This window comes from Salvelinus fontinalis, unplaced genomic scaffold, assembly GCF_029448725.1.
Source record: "Salvelinus fontinalis isolate EN_2023a unplaced genomic scaffold, ASM2944872v1 scaffold_0033, whole genome shotgun sequence".
Classification (NCBI taxonomy): domain Eukaryota; kingdom Metazoa; phylum Chordata; class Actinopteri; order Salmoniformes; family Salmonidae; genus Salvelinus; species Salvelinus fontinalis.
The window spans coordinates 253,354-272,679 of NW_026600242.1; the positions used below are offsets into that span (position 1 = coordinate 253,354).

The 19,326-nt window shown below is 48.9% G+C and overlaps 1 protein-coding gene across 3 annotated transcripts in view; it reads right to left on the reverse strand.

The window, feature by feature from the left end:
* Nucleotides 1–19,326, reverse strand: part of LOC129842337 (uncharacterized) — an 84,797-nt gene that overhangs the window by 64,921 nt on the left and 550 nt on the right. For 2 of the 3 annotated variants that reach the window (XM_055910855.1, XM_055910853.1), the window contains exons 2-5: nt 13,832–17,262; nt 5,522–6,559; nt 1,769–1,891; nt 1,450–1,526 (exon numbers count right to left, since the gene is read on the reverse strand). In XM_055910855.1, the coding sequence (XP_055766830.1) occupies nt 1,450–1,526; nt 1,769–1,891; nt 5,522–6,559; nt 13,832–17,135 (4,542 nt within the window). In that variant the 5' untranslated portion in view covers nt 17,136–17,262. The remainder of the gene's footprint in view (nt 1–1,449; nt 1,527–1,768; nt 1,892–5,521; nt 6,560–13,831; nt 17,263–19,326) is intronic. The other variant, XM_055910856.1, reaches the window with a different exon arrangement.

Below are 19,326 nucleotides of genomic sequence, written 5' to 3' on the forward strand. Positions count from 1 at the left end.
TATCTGAAGACAACCTAGCACCTTGTTAATGGAGGCAGACTAGGGATATCTGAAGACAACCTAGCACCTTGTTAATGGAGGCAGACTAGGGATATCTGAAGACAACCTAGCACCGTGTTAATGGAGGCAGACTAGGGGAGAGGAAGACAACCTAGCACCTTGTTAATGGAGGCAGACTAGGGATATCTGAAGACAACCTAGCACCTTGTTAATGGAGGCAGACTAGGGATATCTGAAGACAACCTAGCACCGTGTTAATGGAGGCAGACTAGGGATATCTGAAGACAACCTAGCACCTTGTTAATGGAGGCAGACTAGGGATATCTGAAGACAACCTAGCACCTTGTTAATGGAGGCAGACTAGGGATATCTGAAGACAACCTAGCACCTTGTTAATGGAGGCAGACTACGGGAGAGGAAGACAACCTAGCACCTTGTTAATGGAGGCAGACTAGGGATATCTGAAGACAACCTAGCACCGTGTTAATGGAGGCAGACTAGGGATATCTGAAGACAACCTAGCACCTTGTTAATGGAGGCAGACTAGGGGAGAGGAAGACAACCTAGCACCTTGTTAATGGAGGCAGACTAGGGATATCTGAAGACAACCTAGCACCGTGTTAATGGAGGCAGACTAGGGATATCTGAAGACAACCTAGCACCTTGTTAATGGAGGCAGACTAGGGATATCTGAAGACAACCTAGCACCGTGTTAATGGAGGCAGACTAGGGATATCTGAAGACAACCTAGCACCTTGTTAATGGAGGCAGACTAGGGGAGAGGAAGAGGGAGAGACAGAAAGAGACAGACAGATATGTCCTGTTATTCAATGGATGATTCATATATGGAGGATTCATATATAGATATAGAGCCACTAACAGGCTGTTTGAGCCATCAAGTGTCACAAGTTATTAAGTTCCAATGAGCTGAATGCAACCACCGGTGCTACAGGCCTACGTCTAATTTCAGAGACACGGATACAGAAATCCTATAAGGCAATGAAGTCTTTTGGGAGTTTGAGCTGGTTGATCTTATGTCTGTCTGTTTTTCACTTTGCCTGTCGGTGTGGAAACCCTGTCATAGCAACAGTTGACAGTACGTCGTTAGGAGCGGTAGCTAGGTATTATAAACGCGGGGGTGGAGGTTTGTACTGATTGGATTACCTTCTCTGATCTAAAACCAAAATGTGAAATCGGAGGAAGATGATTGGCCCTATTGAAATGAACTTGATTGATCCACAGAGGAGAAGCTGGGTTTGCTGCCAGCATCAGACAACAGCGAACAGTAGAAACAAACAGGCATGCCCTCAGAAATACATCATTAAAGTACAGACATAATGAATATAAAGTCAAGCCCATTTTCCATCTCACATAATGTGGTGTGTACACCATGTTACTGAAGAGACCGTGTTAAACATGGTGTTAAACGCAGAGACAGTGGAAACTGACCTTCTGCACCAGGGTCCGTGAGGAGCTGAACTGAGCCAAAATGGCCTCCACTGCCACACTGACTGCACTGACCAGAGCTGTGGACAGGAGCAGTTAGACATACACAAACAGCATTTCTCTAACAGTGTAAATGTACATGAATAAATGTACTGTATGTATTGTATATCACATAGACTGTATATAGCATGGTGCTTGCAACGGCAGGGTTGTGGGTTCGATTCCCACGGGGAACCAGTATGAACATGTATGCACTTAAGTCACTCTGGATAAGAGCGTCTGCTAAATGATTAAAATGTAAATATATACAGGTATATCGTACCTCTTTTTTCCAGCAGGCACAGAGAGGACAGCCCTAGGCCTCTCAGAGGGGCCTTCATGTCATCGCCCATCCAGGAAGTCCCGCCTCTCTGTACAGAGCCGGCGAAAGAGACGCTACGAACCGCTGAGATTGACAGAGATAGAGGAAGGATCACTTACAACCTACTCTACTCTAATCTAATCAGTGGTGGACTCACAGACAGGAAGAGCAATGTTACTTGGTATTTCTGTTTCAGTATTAGTGATATTAGTTGTTTTAGCAGTTAGTTAAAGCAGTGGTAGAGTAGCAGTACTAACAGTAGTAGTGTAGTAGTGATAGCATAGTGATAGCATAGCTTAGTTTTAAAACATCCCAGTCAAATATTTTTCACAGATTCTAAAATGGTTGTCTTGTACACTTTGCTTTTCCAATATTCTACACAGGGCATGGTCCCTTCTGAGGGTGATACATTATGTGAATGGGAAGCAAATGCATTAACCTCGACAGACACAGGAAGCATAAAACCTATTGGAGAAGACCGCCATGCAGAAGTCAGCTATCAGTCACAGGTTGGTGGCACCTTAGTTGGGGAGGACGGCTCGTGGTCATGTCTGGAGAGGAATGACTGGAATGCTATCAAATACATACCATTCACTCCGTTCCCGCCATTATTATGAGCCGTCCTCCCCTCAGCAGCCTCCTGTGGTATCAGTACGGTGTGAGAACATTCCTTAGTCTGACCTCATGATGAAACATATAGACACTATAGAAGGTTAGTGTTCAGCCCAGTTTATAGCCATTCACCGCTACATTAAACACATGGTGTATAGTCATGCATACACTACAGAGTGATAATAATCCTCACAGTGATTATCATGGTTCAACAGAGGCTGAAGGTCATAGCTTTATTAAGGTGAGGTGTCTATTTCAGCACTCCATGCAACACAGACACACAACAACATGGACAGACAGACTGACAGAGTAACAGACAGACAGAGAAGAGATAAACAAACAGACAGACTACAGACAAACTGACTGACATCGAGATAGATATACACACTCAGACGGACTACAGACAGACTGACAGACAGACAGACAGACAGATTGACAGGGCGATAGAGATGTAGATAAACAGACAGACAGACAGACAGACAGACAGTGTGACAGACAGACAGACAGACAGACAGACAGACAGACAGTGTGACAGACAGACTGACAGGGCGATAGAGATGTAGATATACAGACAGACAGACTGGCGAGCAGGGTGTTAGACAAACAGACAGACAGACAGACAGCGTGACAGACAGACTGACAGGGCGATAGAGATGTAGATATACAGACAGACAGACTGACAGACAGGCGAGCAGGGTGTTAGACAGACTAACAGAGTGACAGACAGGCGAGCAGGGTGTTAGACAGACTAACAGAGTGACAGACAGGCGAGCAGGGTGTTAGACAGAGTGACAGACAGGCGAGCAGGGTGTTAGACAGACTAACAGAGTGACAGACAGGTGAGCAGGGTGTTAGACAGACAGACAGAGTGACAGACAGGCGAGCAGGGTGTTAGACAGACAGACAGAGTGACAGACAGGTGAGCAGGGTGTTAGACAGACAGACAGAGTGACAGACAGGTGAGCAGGGTGTTAGACAGACTGACAGAGTGACAGACAGGTGAGCAGGGTGTTAGACAGAGTGACAGACATGCGAGCAGGGTGTTAGACAGACTAACAGAGTGACAGACAGGCGAGCAGGGTGTTAGACAGACAGAGTGACAGACAGGTGAGCAGGGTGTTAGACAGAGTGACAGACAGGTGAGCAGGGTGTTAGACAGACTAACAGAGTGACAGACAGGTGAGCAGGGTGTTAGACAGACTAACAGAGTGACAGACAGGCGAGCAGGGTGTTAGACAGAGTGACAGACAGGCGAGCAGGGTGTTAGACAGACTAACAGAGTGACAGACAGGTGAGCAGGGTGTTAGACAGACAGACAGAGTGACAGACAGGCGAGCAGGGTGTTAGACAGACAGACAGAGTGACAGACAGGTGAGCAGGGTGTTAGACAGACAGACAGAGTGACAGACAGGTGAGCAGGGTGTTAGACAGACAGACAGAGTGACAGACAGGTGAGCAGGGTGTTAGACAGACTGACAGAGTGACAGACAGGTGAGCAGGGTGTTAGACAGAGTGACAGAGTGACAGACAGGCGAGCAGGGTGTTAGACAGACAGAGTGACAGACAGGCGAGCAGGGTGTTAGACAGACAGACAGAGTGACAGACAGGTGAGCAGGGTGTTAGACAGACTGACAGAGTGACAGACAGGCGAGCAGGGTGTTAGACAGACTGACAGAGTGACAGACAGGTGAGCAGGGTGTTAGACAGAGTGACAGACAGGCGAGCAGGGTGTTAGACAGACTGACAGAGTGACAGACAGGCGAGCAGGGTGTTAGACAGACTAACAGAGTGACAGACAGGTGAGCAGGGTGTTAGACAGACTAACAGAGTGACAGACAGGTGAGCAGGGTGTTAGACAGACTAACAGAGTGACAGACAGGCGAGCAGGGTGTTAGACAGACTAACAGAGTGACAGACAGGCGAGCAGGGTGTTAGACAGACTAACAGATTGACAGACAGGCGAGCAGGGTGTTAGACAGACAGAGTGACAGACAGGCGAGCAGGGTGTTAGACAGACAGAGTGACAGACAGGTGAGCGGGGTGTTAGACAGACAGACAGAGTGACAGACAGGCGAGCAGGGTGTTAGACAGACTGACAGAGTGACAGACAGGCGAGCAGGGTGTTAGACAGACTGACAGAGTGACAGACAGGTGAGCAGGGTGTTAGACAGAGTGACAGACAGGCGAGCAGGGTGTTAGACAGACTGACAGAGTGACAGACAGGCGAGCAGGGTGTTAGACAGACTAACAGAGTGACAGACAGGTGAGCAGGGTGTTAGACAGACTAACAGAGTGACAGACAGGTGAGCAGGGTGTTAGACAGACTAACAGAGTGACAGACAGGCGAGCAGGGTGTTAGACAGACTAACAGAGTGACAGACAGGCGAGCAGGGTGTTAGACAGACTAACAGAGTGACAGACAGGTGAGCAGGGTGTTAGACAGACAGACAGAGTGACAGACAGGTGAGCAGGGTGTTAGACAGACTAACAGAGTGACAGACAGGTGAGCAGGGTGTTAGACAGACTAACAGATTGACAGACAGGCGAGCAGGGTGTTAGACAGACAGAGTGACAGACAGGCGAGCAGGGTGTTAGACAGACAGAGTGACAGACAGGTGAGCAGGGTGTTAGACAGACAGACAGAGTGACAGACAGGCGAGCAGGGTGTTAGACAGGGGGAGGGAGTGACAGACAGGTGAGCAGGGTGTTAGACAGACAGACAGAGTGACAGACAGGTGAGCAGGGTGTTAGACAGACAGACAGAGTGACAGACAGGTGAGCAGGGTGTTAGACAGACAGACAGAGTGACAGACAGGCGAGCAGGGTGTTAGACAGACAGACAGAGTGACAGACAGGTGAGCAGGGTGTTAGACAGACAGACAGAGTGACAGACAGGCGAGCAGGGTGTTAGACAGACAGACAGAGTGACAGACAGGTGAGCAGGGTGTTAGACAGACTAACAGAGTGACAGACAGGTGAGCAGGGTGTTAGACAGACAGACAGAGTGACAGACAGGCGAGCAGGGTGTTAGACTAACAGAGTGACAGACAGGCGAGCAGGGTGTTAGACAGGGGGAGGGAGTGTGAGAGAGAGAGCTCTTACTCAGCGTGGGCGGCAGCGGCGGAGCCTGGATGAGTTTTGGGGGGTCTGAGGTTTTCCTGGGGGGGATAGGGGGGTAGAGAAAGGGGTAGTAGAGGGGGGCGGCCAGGGCAGGGAGGGTGTGAGAGCGGGGGAACAAGGGTGAGCTGAGGTAGTGAGCTGATGCGTCCAGGCCCGGAGGGGGGGCTCCAGAGCGATGGGGGGGGTCGAGAGCCCCGATAGGGGAGAGGCGGGGAGGGGCACCCCTGTGGATGGGACAGTTTTTGGGGTGGTAGAGGTACCAGGTAGGGAGGGGAGGGAGATCTTTAGAGGTTCTGCTCTGGCCAGGGCGAGAGGTGTGTGTGTGTGTGTCAGTGCGACCAAGGGAACCGACAGTGTGTGTTTTGGCATATGCCATCATCATCGCATCAACGTTTTTATATGGGGTGGTGCAGCCTTGAGTGTGTGTGTCATTGCTGACGAGTGTGTGTGAGCCGGTATGAGGCTGTTTATCAGTGACGTTAGCGGTGCAGCAGAGGGAGTCAAAGTCAGTGATGGATTCAGAGCCAAAGCCATACTCCAGCTTTTCTTTAGTCTTGGAGTCATTCACATAACGATACAAACTATCAATGTTGCTCTTGAAGTCCTTTCCAAAACGATGTGCAGAGTCTAGGCCTCCATCCTTCCTAAAATAGTCACTATATCCAGAATCAATATTATTCTTAGAATAAGTTCCATGGCTGTCTTCATTTAAATCTTTGTGAGTGTATGGTGTAGCAAAGGGGTTAGATAACTGGGTAGTGTAGGGGTTAGGGGCCGTGGCCTGGGTAGTGTAGGGGTTAGGGGCCATGGCTGTGGACTGGGTAGTGTAGGGGTTAGGGGCCATGGCTGTGGACTGGGTAGTGTAGGGGTTAGGGACCGTGTGGCTGTGAGATTGGGTTCTTGTCCTTGGGACTGGTCTCGTATGAGCACCACAGTATCCTGGGCGGTAAGGGGGGATTACAGAGTGGAGGAAATAGGAGGAGGGCTGGGAGTGGGCCAGGGAGAGAGGTGGTGAGGACACTGCCCAGTCAAAAAGGGCAAAGGGCAGGAGGGGAGAAGGGAGAGGAGTATGAGTAACAGGGGCAGGTTGAGGTGGAAATGGGGATTTGGTAGGGGTAGTTGGGGGCAGGTAGGGGTAGTTGGGGGCAGGTAGGGGTAGTTGGGGGTAGGTGGGGGTAGTTGGAGGCAGTTGGGGGCAGGTAGGGGTAGTTGGGGACAGATAGGGGTAGTTGGGGGCAGGTAGGGGTAGTTAGGGGTAGTTGGGGGCAGGTAGAGGTAGTTGGGGGCAGGTAGGGGTAGTTGGGGGCAGGTAGGGGTAGTTGGCGGCAGGTAGGGGTAGTTGGGGGCAGGTAGAGGTAGTTGGGGGCAGGTAGGGGTAGTTGGCGGCAGGTAGGGGTAGTTGGGGGCAGGTAGAGGTAGTTGGGGGCAGGTAGGGGTAGTTGAGGGAAGGTAGGGGTAGTTGGCGGCAGGTAGGGGTAGTTGGGGGCAGGTAGGGGTAGTTGAGGGAAGGTAGGGGTAGTTAGGGGTAGTTGGGGGCAGGTAGAGGTAGTTGGGGCAGGTAGGGGTAGTTGGCGGCAGGTAGGGGTAGTTGGCGGCAGGTAGGGGTAGTTGGGGGCAGGTAGAGTTAGTTGGGGGCGGGTAGGGGTAGTTGAGGGCAGGTAGGGGTAGTTGGGGGCAGGTAGGGGTAGTTTGGGGGCAGGTAGGGGTAGTTGAGGGCAGGTAGGGGCAGTTGGGGGCAGGTAGGGGTAGTTTGGGGGCAGGTAGGGGTAGTTGAGGGCAGGTAGGGGTAGTTGAGGGCAGGTAGGGGTAGTTGGGGGCAGGTAGGGGTAGTTGGGGGCAGGTAGGGGTAGTTTGGGGGCAGGTAGGGGTAGTTGAGGGCAGGTAGGGGTAGTTGAGGGCAGGTAGGGGTAGTTGGGGGCAGGTAGGGGTAGTTTGGGGGCAGGTAGGGGTAGTTGAGGGCAGGTAGGGGTAGTTTGGGGGAAGGTAGGGGTCGTTTGGGGGCAGATAGGGGTAGTTGAGGGCAGGTAGGGGTAGTTTGGGGGCAGGTAGGGGTAGTTTGGGGGCAGGTAGGGGTAGTTGGGGGCAGGTAGGGGGGTTGGGGTAGTTGGGGGCCGGAGGACAAGCGAAAGCGGAGAAGAGGAGAAGGTAAAGCAGAGCCATGGACAAACGTTGGAAGGAAGGATGGGATAGGGGGATGAGAACAAGGAGAGGAACAAAAATGTATGTTGCAAATAAATTGGGAGAGAGAGAGATGGAGAGAAGGTTAGTGTCTGTTGAGAGAAGAATGCAATGTAAACCAGTAAACCACCACAACATGCAGTAACGCAGTACACCACCCAGTACCCACACAACAACATATGTCCAATAGACTGACCCACAGACGCACACAGACTGACCACAATACATGACACAGTCAATGGAGGTGGTTAATGAACAGAGGAGTCCAAGTTCAGGTTTAGAGAAGCCTTTCTCTTTCGTTTCCTACTCTCACAGTCGTTCACCATTATTTCAACCACGCCCAAACCTTTAAGCTAGTGGTTTCACGTTCTACTCTTCCGTCAGTGTGTATTCTGTATTATAAAACGGATATGTGCAGGTGACTGGCAAAGATGAGGTTATCACTGTCCATAGCTGGTGCCACTCTCTCTCTGTACAGTAGAGGTATGCTGTCCTCTCTCTCTGTACAGTAGAGGTATGCTGTCCTCTATCTCTCTGTACAGTAGTGGTATGCTGTCCTCTCTCTCTCTATACAGTAGTGGTATGCTGTCCTCTATCTCTCTGTACAGTAGTGGTATGCTGTTCTCTCTCCCGCTGTACAGTAGTGGTATGCTGTCCTCTCTCTCTCTGTACAGTAAAGGTATGCTCTCCTCTATCTCTCTATACAGTAGAGGTATGCTGTCCTCTCTCTCTCTGTACAGTAGTGGTATGCTGTCCTCTCTCTCTCTCTGTACAGTAGTGGTATGCTGTCCTCTCTCTCTCTGTACAGTAAAGGTATGCTCTCCTCTATCTCTCTATACAGTAGTGGTATGCTGTCCTCTATCTCTCTGTACAGTAGTGGTATGCTGTCCTCTATCTCTCTGTACAGTAGTGGTATGCTGTCCTCTATCTCTCTGTACAGTAGTGGTATGCTGTCCTCTAGCTCTCTGTACAGTAGTGGTATGCTGTCCTCTATCTCTCTGTACAGTAGTGGTATGCTGTCCTCTCTCTCTCTGTACAGTAGTGGTATGCTGTTCTCTCTCTCTGTACAGTAGTGGTATGTTGTCCTCTCTCTCTGTACAGTAGTGGTATGTTGTCCTCTCTCTCTCTGTACAGTAGAGGTATGCTGTCCGCTATCTCTCTATACAGTAGTGGTATGCTGTCCTCTGTCTCTCTCTGTACAGTAGAGGTATGCTGTCCGCTATCTCTCTATACAGTAGTGGTATGCTGTCCTCTGTCTCTCTCTGTACAGTAGTGGTATGCTGTCCTCTGTCTCTCTCTGTACAGTAGTGGTATGCTGTCCTCTCTCTCTCTCTGTACAGTAGTGGTATGCTGTCCTCTCTCTCTCTCTGTACAGTAGTGGTATGCTGTCCTCTATCTCTCTATACAGTAGTGGTATGCTGTCCTCTGTCTCTCTCTGTACAGTAGTGGTATGCTGTCCTCTGTCTCTCTCTGTACAGTAGTGGTATGCTGTCCTCTCTCTCTCTCTGTACAGTAGTGGTATGTTGTCCTCTATCTCTCTATACAGTAGTGGTATGCTGTCCTCTGTCTCTCTCTGTACAGTAGTGGTATGCTGTCCTCTCTCTCTCTCTGTACAGTAGTGGTATGTTGTCCTCTATCTCTCTATACAGTAGAGGTATGCTGTCCTCTCTCTCTCTATACAGTAGTGGTATGTTGTCCTCTATCTCTCTGTACAGTAGTGGTATGTTGTCCTCTCTCTCTCTGTACAGTAGTGGTATGCTGTTCTCTCTCCCGCTGTACAGTAGTGGTATGCTGTCCTCTGTCTCTCTCTGTACAGTAGTGGTATGCTGTCCTCTCTCTCTCTGTACAGTAGAGGTATGCTGTCCTCTATCTCTGTATACAGTAGTGGTATGCTGTCCTCTGTCTCTCTCTGTACAGTAGAGGTATGCTGTCCTCTCTCTCTCTGTACAGTAGTGGTATGCTGTCCTCTCTCTCTCTGTACAGTAGTGGTATGCTGTCCTCTATCTCTCTGTACAGTAGTGGTATGCTGTCCTCTCTCTCTCTGTACAGTAGTGGTATGCTGTCCTCTATCTCTCTGTACAGTAGTGGTATGCTGTCCTCTGTCTCTCTCTGTACAGTAGTGGTATGCTGTCCTCTATCTCTCTGTACAGTAGTGGTATGCTGTCCTCTGTCTCTCTCTGTACAGTAGAGGTATGCTGTCCTCTCTCTCTCTGTACAGTAGTGGTATGCTGTCCTCTCTCTCTCTGTACAGTAGTGGTATGCTGTCCTCTATCTCTCTGTACAGTAGTGGTATGCTGTCCTCTCTCTCTCTGTACAGTAGTGGTATGCTGTCCTCCATCTCTCTGTACAGTAGTGGTATGCTGTCCTCCATCTCTCTGTACAGTAGTGGTATGCTGTCCTCTATCTCTCTGTACAGTAGTGGTATGTTGTCCTCTCTCTCTCTCTGTACAGTAGTGGTATGCTGTTCTCTCTCTCTGTACAGTAGAGGTATGCTGTCCTCTCTCTCTCTGTACAGTAGTGGTATGCTGTCCTCTCTCTCTCTGTACAGTAGTGGTATGCTGTCCTCTATCTCTCTGTACAGTAGTGGTATGCTGTCCTCTATCTCTCTGTACAGTAGTGGTATGCTGTCCTCTAGCTCTCTGTACAGTAGTGGTATGCTGTTCTCTCTCTCTCTGTACAGTAGTGGTATGTTGTCCTCTCTCTCTCTCTCTCTCTCTGTACAGTAGTGGTATGCTGTCCTCTGTCTCTCTCTATACAGTAGAGGTATGCTGTCCTCTATCTCTCTATACAGTAGAGGTATGCTGTCCTCTATCTCTCTATACAGTAGAGGTATGCTGTCCTCTATCTCTCTGTACAGTAGTGGTATGCTGTTCTCTCTCTCTCTGTACAGTAGTGGTATGCTGTCCTCTGTCTCTCTCTGTACAGTAGTGGTATGCTGTCCTCTGTCTCTCTCTATACAGTAGAGGTATGCTGTCCTCTGTCTCTCTCTATACAGTAGAGGTATGCTGTCCTCTATCTCTCTATACAGTAGTGGTATGCTGTCCTCTCTCTCTCTCTGTACAGTAGTGGTATGCTGTTCTCTCTCTCTCTCTGTACAGTAGTGGTATGCTGTTCTCTCTCTCTCTGTACAGTAGTGGTATGCTGTCCTCTATCTCTCTGTACAGTAGTGGTATGCTGTCCTCTATCTCTCTGTACAGTAGTGGTATGCTGTCCTCTCTCTCTCTGTACAGTAATGGTATGCTGTCCTCTCTCTCTCTCTCTGTACAGTAGTGGTATGCTGTTCTCTATCTTCACCTTCTCTTTCTCTCTTTTTCTTTCCCTCTCTCTAGCAGAGAAGAGTACCGTTGGTTACGCTGAGTCAGGCTATGGAGAGTTCTGTTCCTGCCTGGCTGCGCACTGTCTATCTCTCTGTCTCCTTGGAGATGATTGGATAATAGCCTATGCTGACTAGAAGTCCATTCTGCACAGAAATACATTGTCTCATTTAATATCACCATGACAGAGAGAGAGAGGCTCCACAGAGCGTGTTAACTACCATACCTTGGTTTAGCCTTGAGTTGATCTGACTGTCTCTCAGATGCAGCCACACATTACACTTCCTGTTCTTTTTTGCGCTACTGTGAAATAAGTCTCTGCCATTGGTTGGTAGATGGAGCCCCTCCTCTTTGGTTCTTAAAGCTGTACACGCACACGTGACAAATAGTCTGGTCTGGATTGTATTATTTGTTTACAGTCTGTGGGTAGAAGTTGGCCCTACATAACCTAGGATAAGTTTATCCTACTGCTGTGACGGGCTGACCACACAGAACTCCTTCTACGCTTACAAATACCATACAACTTGGCTCTTTTTCAGCATTTCTCCTGAAATGTACATTGTGATTTTTATTAGAAAAATATCAAAACAATAAAGCTGTGTAATTGAAATACAGATGAATAGAGGTATTTAGCCTATGGAACTAAGAACTAGAGGTCGACCGATTAATCGGAATGGCCGATTAATTAGGGCCGATTTCAAGTTTTCATAACAATAGTTAATCGGCATTTTTGGACACCAATCATGGCCGATTACATTGCACTCCACGAGGAGACTGCGTGGCAGGCTGACTACCTGTTATGCGAGTGCAGCAAGGAGCCAAGGTAAGGCGCTAGCTAGCATTAAACTTATCTTATAAAAATCTATCTTAACATAATCACTAGTTAACTACACATGGTTGATATTACTAGTTTATCTAGCTTGTCCTGCGTTGCATATAATCGATGTGGTGCCTGTTAATTTATCGGTGAATCACAGCCTACTTCACCAAACGGGTGATTTAACAAGCGCATTCGCGAAAAAGGACTGTCGTTGCTCCAACGTGTACCTAACCATAAACATCAACGCCTTTCTTAAATTCAATACACAAGTATATATTTTTACACCTACATATTTAGTTAATATTGCCTGCTAACATGAATTTCTTTTAACTAGGGATATTGTGTCACTTCTCTTGCAACAGAGTCAGGGTATATGCAGCAGTTTGGGCTGCCTGACTGGTTGCTAGCTGTGTGAAGACTATTTCTTCCTAACAAAGACAGCCAACTTTGCCAAACGGGGGATGATTTAACAAAAGCGCATTTGCGAAAAAAGCACAATCGTTGCACGACTGTACCTCACCATAAACATCAATGCCTTTCTTAAAATCAATACACAGAAGTATATATTTTTAAACTTGCATATTTAGTTAAAAGAAATTCATGTTAGCAGGCAATATTAAACTAGGGAAATTGTGTCACTTCTCTTGCGCTCATGCAAGAGTTTGGGCCGCAAGGCTCATTGCAAACTAATTTGCCATTTTATGAGAACAGTCTGTAAAAAATAAAGATGGAAGATAGAGGAGAAAATAGTGAGTGAGAGGTCAAGGACAGAAGAGAGACAGGAGGAGGTAGGCAACAAAACATGAACCAATGACTCACCAGATAGTGGAGAGAGAGAGGGCATGATAGAGGGAAGGGGAGACAGAGAGAATGGAGTACAGTGTATAAACAGTGAAAAGGATAGAAAGAGAATGAGGGAGGAGGAAAGAGACAGAAAGAGGAAGAGAGATATACAGAGAAAGAGAGCTAGAGGGAGATGGGGAGAGAGAGAGAGAGAGGGAGATGGGGAGAGAGAGAGAGAGAGGGAGATGGGGAGAGAGAGAGAGGGAGATGGGGAGAGAGAGAGAGAGGGAGATGGGGAGAGAGAGAGAGGGAGATGGGGAGAGAGAGAGAGAGAGATGGGGAGGGAGAGAGAGAGAGATGGGGAGATGGAAAGAGGGAGATGGGGAGAGAGAGAGGGAGATGGGGAGAGAGAGAGAGGGAGATGGGGCGAGAGAGAGAGGGAGATGGGGAGAGAGAGAGAGAGAGGGAGATGGGGAGAGAGAGAGAGATGGGGAGAGAGAGAGAGAGGGAGAGAGAGAGATGGGGAGAGGGGGAGAGAGAGAGAAAGAGAGAGATGGGGAGAGGGGGGGAGAGAGAGAGAGAGAGAGAGGTGGTGAGCTAGAGGAAGATGGGGAGAGATGGGGAGAGGGTGAGCTAGAGGGAGATATAGCTGTGGGTACTCCATTACTTCCCCCGGTCTGCAGATTGGATGAATAATTTAATAAGGCAGTGATGATATCACACCAGGCCCACAGGAAGCACTGAAGAAATTCCACCATCTCTTTCTCCCTCTCTGTCTCCCTCTCCCACTCTGCCCCATACACTTACCTGTCCATCCCTGAAAAAGAATGAGTGCATCCCATCTAATCCTATCTCTCTCCTCCTTTCCATCTCCATCATCTATCTGCCCATCCTAGATAGAAATGACATTCCACTGCACCCATCTATGTATGCATCTCTCTCTTGTTCCCCTTCTCTGTCCCTCTCCTCTGGAATGCGGAGAATTCTCCCCGTGTTTTTGTCACCCTTCTCTCTGCTGGTTTAGTTTTTATTCCCAAGAGAGGACAGTTTCAGACGTGGTGTTGTGTACATAATATTAGATGGAAGGTGGCTTCAGTGAATACTGTAGTTTGTTACTACCTCCACATTTTCACCCCAAATCAGCACCTCACAGTCAGCAGCTAGGTCTATAGTCATCATCATCATCACCTAACTCACCTGTAGTTCTTGACTCCCAGGTTCTTCCTCCATCAGCTGTTCCTCTCACCTCCACCTCTTCTTCCTCTACCACTTCTTCCTCTACATCTTCTTTCCTCTTTTCTCCCTCCTCTTTTCTCTGTCCATCCATCCTCCACAGGTTCCCTTCACTGGCTGAGCACCCAATCTGCTGCGAGGGACATAACTCAGGTTGTCCAATCGCATCCTCTGCTTTCTGGAACATATCCCTAAAAGCAGCCAATGAGGTGAGGGGAGGTGGTTGCAGGAAGGTGGCCTGGGCCTGGGAGGTGTACTCCCATTGGATTCCGTCGCTGTCCGTCTTTTCCCTTCTCCACTTGAGGTTGTAGAGGAAGTCAGGGTCAGGGGTTACGACTGTGGGATCAGGATCCGGTTCAGTTATTAGTTGGTAGGCCGGGGAGCTGTGTTTGCTACGGTTACGCAGTTCCTTGAAGGTCATCACTTTGGAACCCGACCCTGACGTTGACCCAGATGACGACGTTGACCCGGAAGTAGATTTCTTCAGGGTTTCCTCATTGGATTTTCTAACTTCCAAGGGCGGGGTCAGGGTTTCACCATCGGGGGAGAAAGCCATGAGCCAATCAAATCGCTCAGGGCGTAAAGAGTTGGCGAGAAGGGTGCAAACCTTGAGGGAGGGCAGGGTAGGGGGGGCAGGGGGTAAGGGACGCGGGGGGGGAGGGGGAGGGGTTTCGGAGAGCACAGGGGAATATTTGAAAGTCTGGAAGTTAACATTGTTAGAGGTGTTGGTATTGCCAGTGCTGTAGTAGGAGTCAGATGCTAGGCTAACGTTAGCCCCAAACCCACTGTTTCTCTTCCTCCTTCTCGCCATGTCAGTGAAAGACGTGGTTCTAAACACATCTCTGCTCTCCTCTTTCTCTCCCTCATCCTCCTTTACTCCTCCACATATATGAGTCTCTCTATCCCTCTCCACCCCTGACCTCCCTCCTCCATCTCTCCAGCCATCCACAGCCAACCCATCTATATCATACTGCTCCTTAGCCCTCTTCTCTTTTCTCCTCATCCCTAGATCTTGTGTCTGTCCAGGCCTGGAGGTGTGGTGGGTCTCTCCCTCCTCCTCCAGTCCCCCCACACAAACCCCCAGCTCTGGGCTGAGTTTGAGGAGCTCAGCCTGGGTCAGTCCTGCTAGCACCAGTAGCTTACGGATCTCATCATCCAACGCATGGAAAGAGGGAGGAGGGGGGAGAGAGGGCGGGGGAGGGATGGCAGGGGGAGTGGTGGAGTTGGAGATGGAAATGGTGGGGGCAGGGGGGAGAGGAGGGGGGCGAGAGGTGGGAGGGGGGAGGGACAGGGGTGTCTTCCCGCATCCTGCTTGGAGGGTGGCGAGACGCTGAGCCTCCTTACGGGCTAGGTGCTTCCTCCGAGGGGGAGGGATGGGGGGAGTGGAGGAGGGGAGGGAGAATGGGAGAGGGGAAGATTTGTAGAGAGTAATGTAAGTGATGGGCTGACAAGGAAGAGGAGGGGGAACAGAGCGTGGGGAAGGAGGGAGGGCCTTCTCACACCTGAAGGTGTAGAAAGTGGGGGATGAGGATGGAGAGGTGCAGACAGAGACGGAGGGGGTGATGTCACGGCTGATGTTGATGTAGGTGTGGAGTTCAGAGTTCACGCTGGCATAGCGGGCAGGGGGTTTGGGGGGTCTCGGTGGGGGCTCTATGGGCGAAGAGGTCTCTGATTGTAAGACCAGGGGCTCGTCACAGTCTGAAGGTGCTGTCAGGTCCACTCCAGCATCAGAGAACTCCTGGGAATCTCCCAACGACCCCCCCCGGCCCTTATACAGCTTCCAAGACATATCCACGTTCCCCATCTCATCCAGAACATCAGAGAGATCCTCCTTGCCCAGATCTCCTAAATCCAGTCCCTTCTCATGGAGCCTGGCGATGTGGGCCAGCTTCACCTGCCTATTGACACTCTCCAGTCGGTCCAGGTGATCCAGTCGATCCCTCAGTAGATCCCCCTGAGGATCCCCCTCCAGGTCCCAGCGAGCCACCTGAATCACCTGGCTAAAGCGCTCCATCTTTCCAAAGTCTCCCACTGACTCCAGGAAGTCCAGGAGGCCTAGTCTGGCGACCTCTGACCCTAAGCCTGTCTGACCTTTGACCCCCAGGTAGGAGGGGGAGGCGGGGGCGGAGGGGTAGCCCTCGTCTGAGGAGCAGGCGTGTGGGGGGGGGGAAGGGCAACGAGAGACAGAGGGGGGTTTGGGGTTGAGGAGCAGGACAGGGGGTGAACGGGAGGCTGGGTAGCGTTCAGGAACGTGAATGAGAGTGTCGTCCTGAGAGATTGACAGATCAGCGTTCCACTTGTGGCCAGAGGACGAGAGAGAGGTGGAGAGATCGGCGCAGTCTGACTCCAGATCGGAGCAGGAGCTGATGGAAGTGGAGGATGAGGAGGTGGAGGAGGTCAGGGAGAGATCCAGGAGAGAGGGAGGGCAGTCGCAGCACGATGGGACCAACGTGTCATCATCATCATCATCATCTCCTTCCTCCTCATCATCAACTTCAACATCCACACTGTTTTCCTCTTCCTCCTCTGTTTCTTTCTTGTTGTCCATCTCTTCCTCCGTTTCTTTCGTGCTGTCTATGACCACATCTGTGTTCTTGTTAACATCTGCATTCTCCTCATCTTTTTTTCCTTTCTCCAGTTCCAGGGCATTAGGGGGGCAGGCCGGGGCCAGGACCTGAGGCTGGGGCTTGGGCTGAGAGGGGCTGGCCTGTTTCTTGGTCTTGCCCCCTGTCCCCTCCTGTCTCTGGGGTAGCAGGGGAGGTGGTGGAGGGGGCTGAAGCTTCAGCTGCTGTCTGATGGAGATGGTATTGTTGTTGTTGTGGTTGTGGTTGAACAGACTGTTATTGTCCTGGGGGGAATGGCCGTCGCAGCACAGACAAGGCAGGCTGGGTTCATTACAGTTGGGGTCCAGATGAGGAAGAAGAGGAAGAGGATGAGGAAGAGGGGCGCGTTTCGACACAGCTGCTGCTGCACGGACACTTTTGGGTTTGGGTTTGGTCGTAGAGAGGGGAGCTGTGTTTCTCTGTAAACCCAATCTGGACTGACCCAAGGGAGCGCGAGGCTGGACCCCCACCCTGGTCCTGGAAGACTCAGGGGTCGCTTTGGTGGCGCGCCGAGGAGAGGAAGAGGAAATGGTGTTCATGTTTTTGTCTTCCCTCTGGGAAACAGGGCCGTGTGGCTTTGGTTCCGCTGCGGTGGTGGTCCGCCTGCTCGTGTCGATGCGACGAGGCCTCAAGGGCGGAGCAAAGGTTCGGCTAGAGGAGTGCATTTTAGGAATAATAGTTTTATAATTGTCAATTATTTCTGTTTCTATAGAAACAGGGGTTCTGTTTTCTATCTAAAGGATGGAGAGATCCAAAACATGACGGTCACATCTAGGCTTGACTCCAAAGACCCTGCAACATCAAAAGAGACATGCAGTCAATAGAGGCACAACAGATAATAGAGATGAGAGGAGTCTGTGCTTCCATGTTCCTCTAACTCAGTCCTTCTCAAATAGTGGGGCACGCCGCAGGGAGTAGTTTTTTTTTGCACCGAACAAGAGCACACAGCAGGAGATATGAAGTGCAGATAACAAACCCTTAAGAGACAACATTGAAAAATATTTAACAGGGATGAAAAGAAAGGCGGAGAGAGACGGAGATAATGAGACAAACGTAAGTCTCCCGAAAGCTAAGACGAGGAACTATGACGACGCGTATGTAGCGCTTGGCTTCACTGTGACTACCGTGAGAGACGAGGAAAGACCGGTATGTTTACTGTGTCTAAAAATGTTGGCAGCGGACAGCATGAAGCCAAATAAATTAAGGCGTCACTTAAAGACATTACACCCCAATCACGCTGATAAGCCGCTTGAGTTTTTTCAGCGAAAACGTGCCGAATATTACCAACAATCGTCCCGCTTTGTGAATGCTACTTCAGTAAACCAGCGAGCACTGTTAGCATCATATAAGGTGGCGTACCAAATTGCTCAGTGCAACAAAAAAGCACTCCATAGCAGAGGAGCTGATACTACCTGCAGCATTAGACATGGTCTCTGTTATGCTGGATGATGCAAGTGCTGCAAAAATAAAAACTATGACTTCCTCATTTTGAAAAAAAAAAAAAATCAGCACAATTTGTTTTATTCATTTTTGTTTTATAGGTCAAAGTGTTTCATATATTGTGCTCCTGAGTTAATGTTTCTGATCAATTTGAATGTATTATTATTTATTGATTATATTTAATTTAATGTTTCAGTATCAAATTGTAAAAAAATGTTTACAGTTTAAATAAGGCTTGATTTTTTTTTTTTCAGGCAAATCGATGCACTTTAACTATTTTCTGTTACAGACTAAAAAACAATGTTAATAAAGTTATTATTTGTTGTAAGTTGATCTATATTAATTTCTTTTTTGTTTTCTTTAATGTTAATAAGGATAAAATGTTATGCAGAGGTATACTTATAACAATTTTATAGACAAATGATACTATTTACAGTCGCGGCGGAGAGTTGGGGGGCGCGAAATGTTTACTTCTTCCTAGGGGGGGCGTAACAGAAAATAATTGAGAAGCACTGCTCTAACTGCACAAGGGACCAGCTTGTTCTTGTTCATAAGAAATGTTATAAGTTAAATCATCCCCTGGTTTGTTCCATAGAGCTATTGGTCCTTTTCTGCTGTATAATGACCTCCTCGGTGCTGGGACTAGTTAGATGAAAATTAAATCCTCCTCTCCTCACTCCTATCCTCCCTCCCTCTCTCTATATATAAACAGACAGAGAGACAGACACATGCACACGCACACACACGCAAACACACACACCTAAATTCAATGTCAGTGATAGAGAGGAGATCCCCATGAAAAGAGTTGGGACCTAATGAAGGATTGTCATCCTTCAGCATCCCAGTCTGAGATTCAGCTTAATGGAGTGATGTGTTAAACCCTTGAGAAAGGATGTACTCTCACTCTCTCTCTCTGACAAATAGGTTAAGTATAGGCCAAGTTAATTGAATCGTGATAAGTTCATTTTGATTATCTCAATTCTAAACTTATTTGCATTAAAATAAATGTTGACATTTATTTTAACTAGGCAAGTCAGTTAAGAACAGATTCCTACTTACAATGACGGTCTAGGAACAGCCTTGTGCAGGGGCAGAACGACAGATTTTTACCTTGTCAACTCAGGGATTCGATCTAGCAACCTTTCAGTTACTGGCCCAACGCTCTAACCACTAGGCTACCTGCTTTCCCAACATATACAAACATCTTTTGTGAACAAGATCAAATTTTTTAGAGCAGAAAATCCTCAATTGCGCAATGACTAACGTACAGGCTGTCTTTTAAAACTCATCCACTGCCAATGCTAAACACACTGCTCATATTCCTCCACAGCAGCACCGTGCCCTTCACATCAAACGGGGAGAAGAAGGTAGGCCCATATAAATCATAACCTGAACAGCGCTTAGATCGGGCCTGGG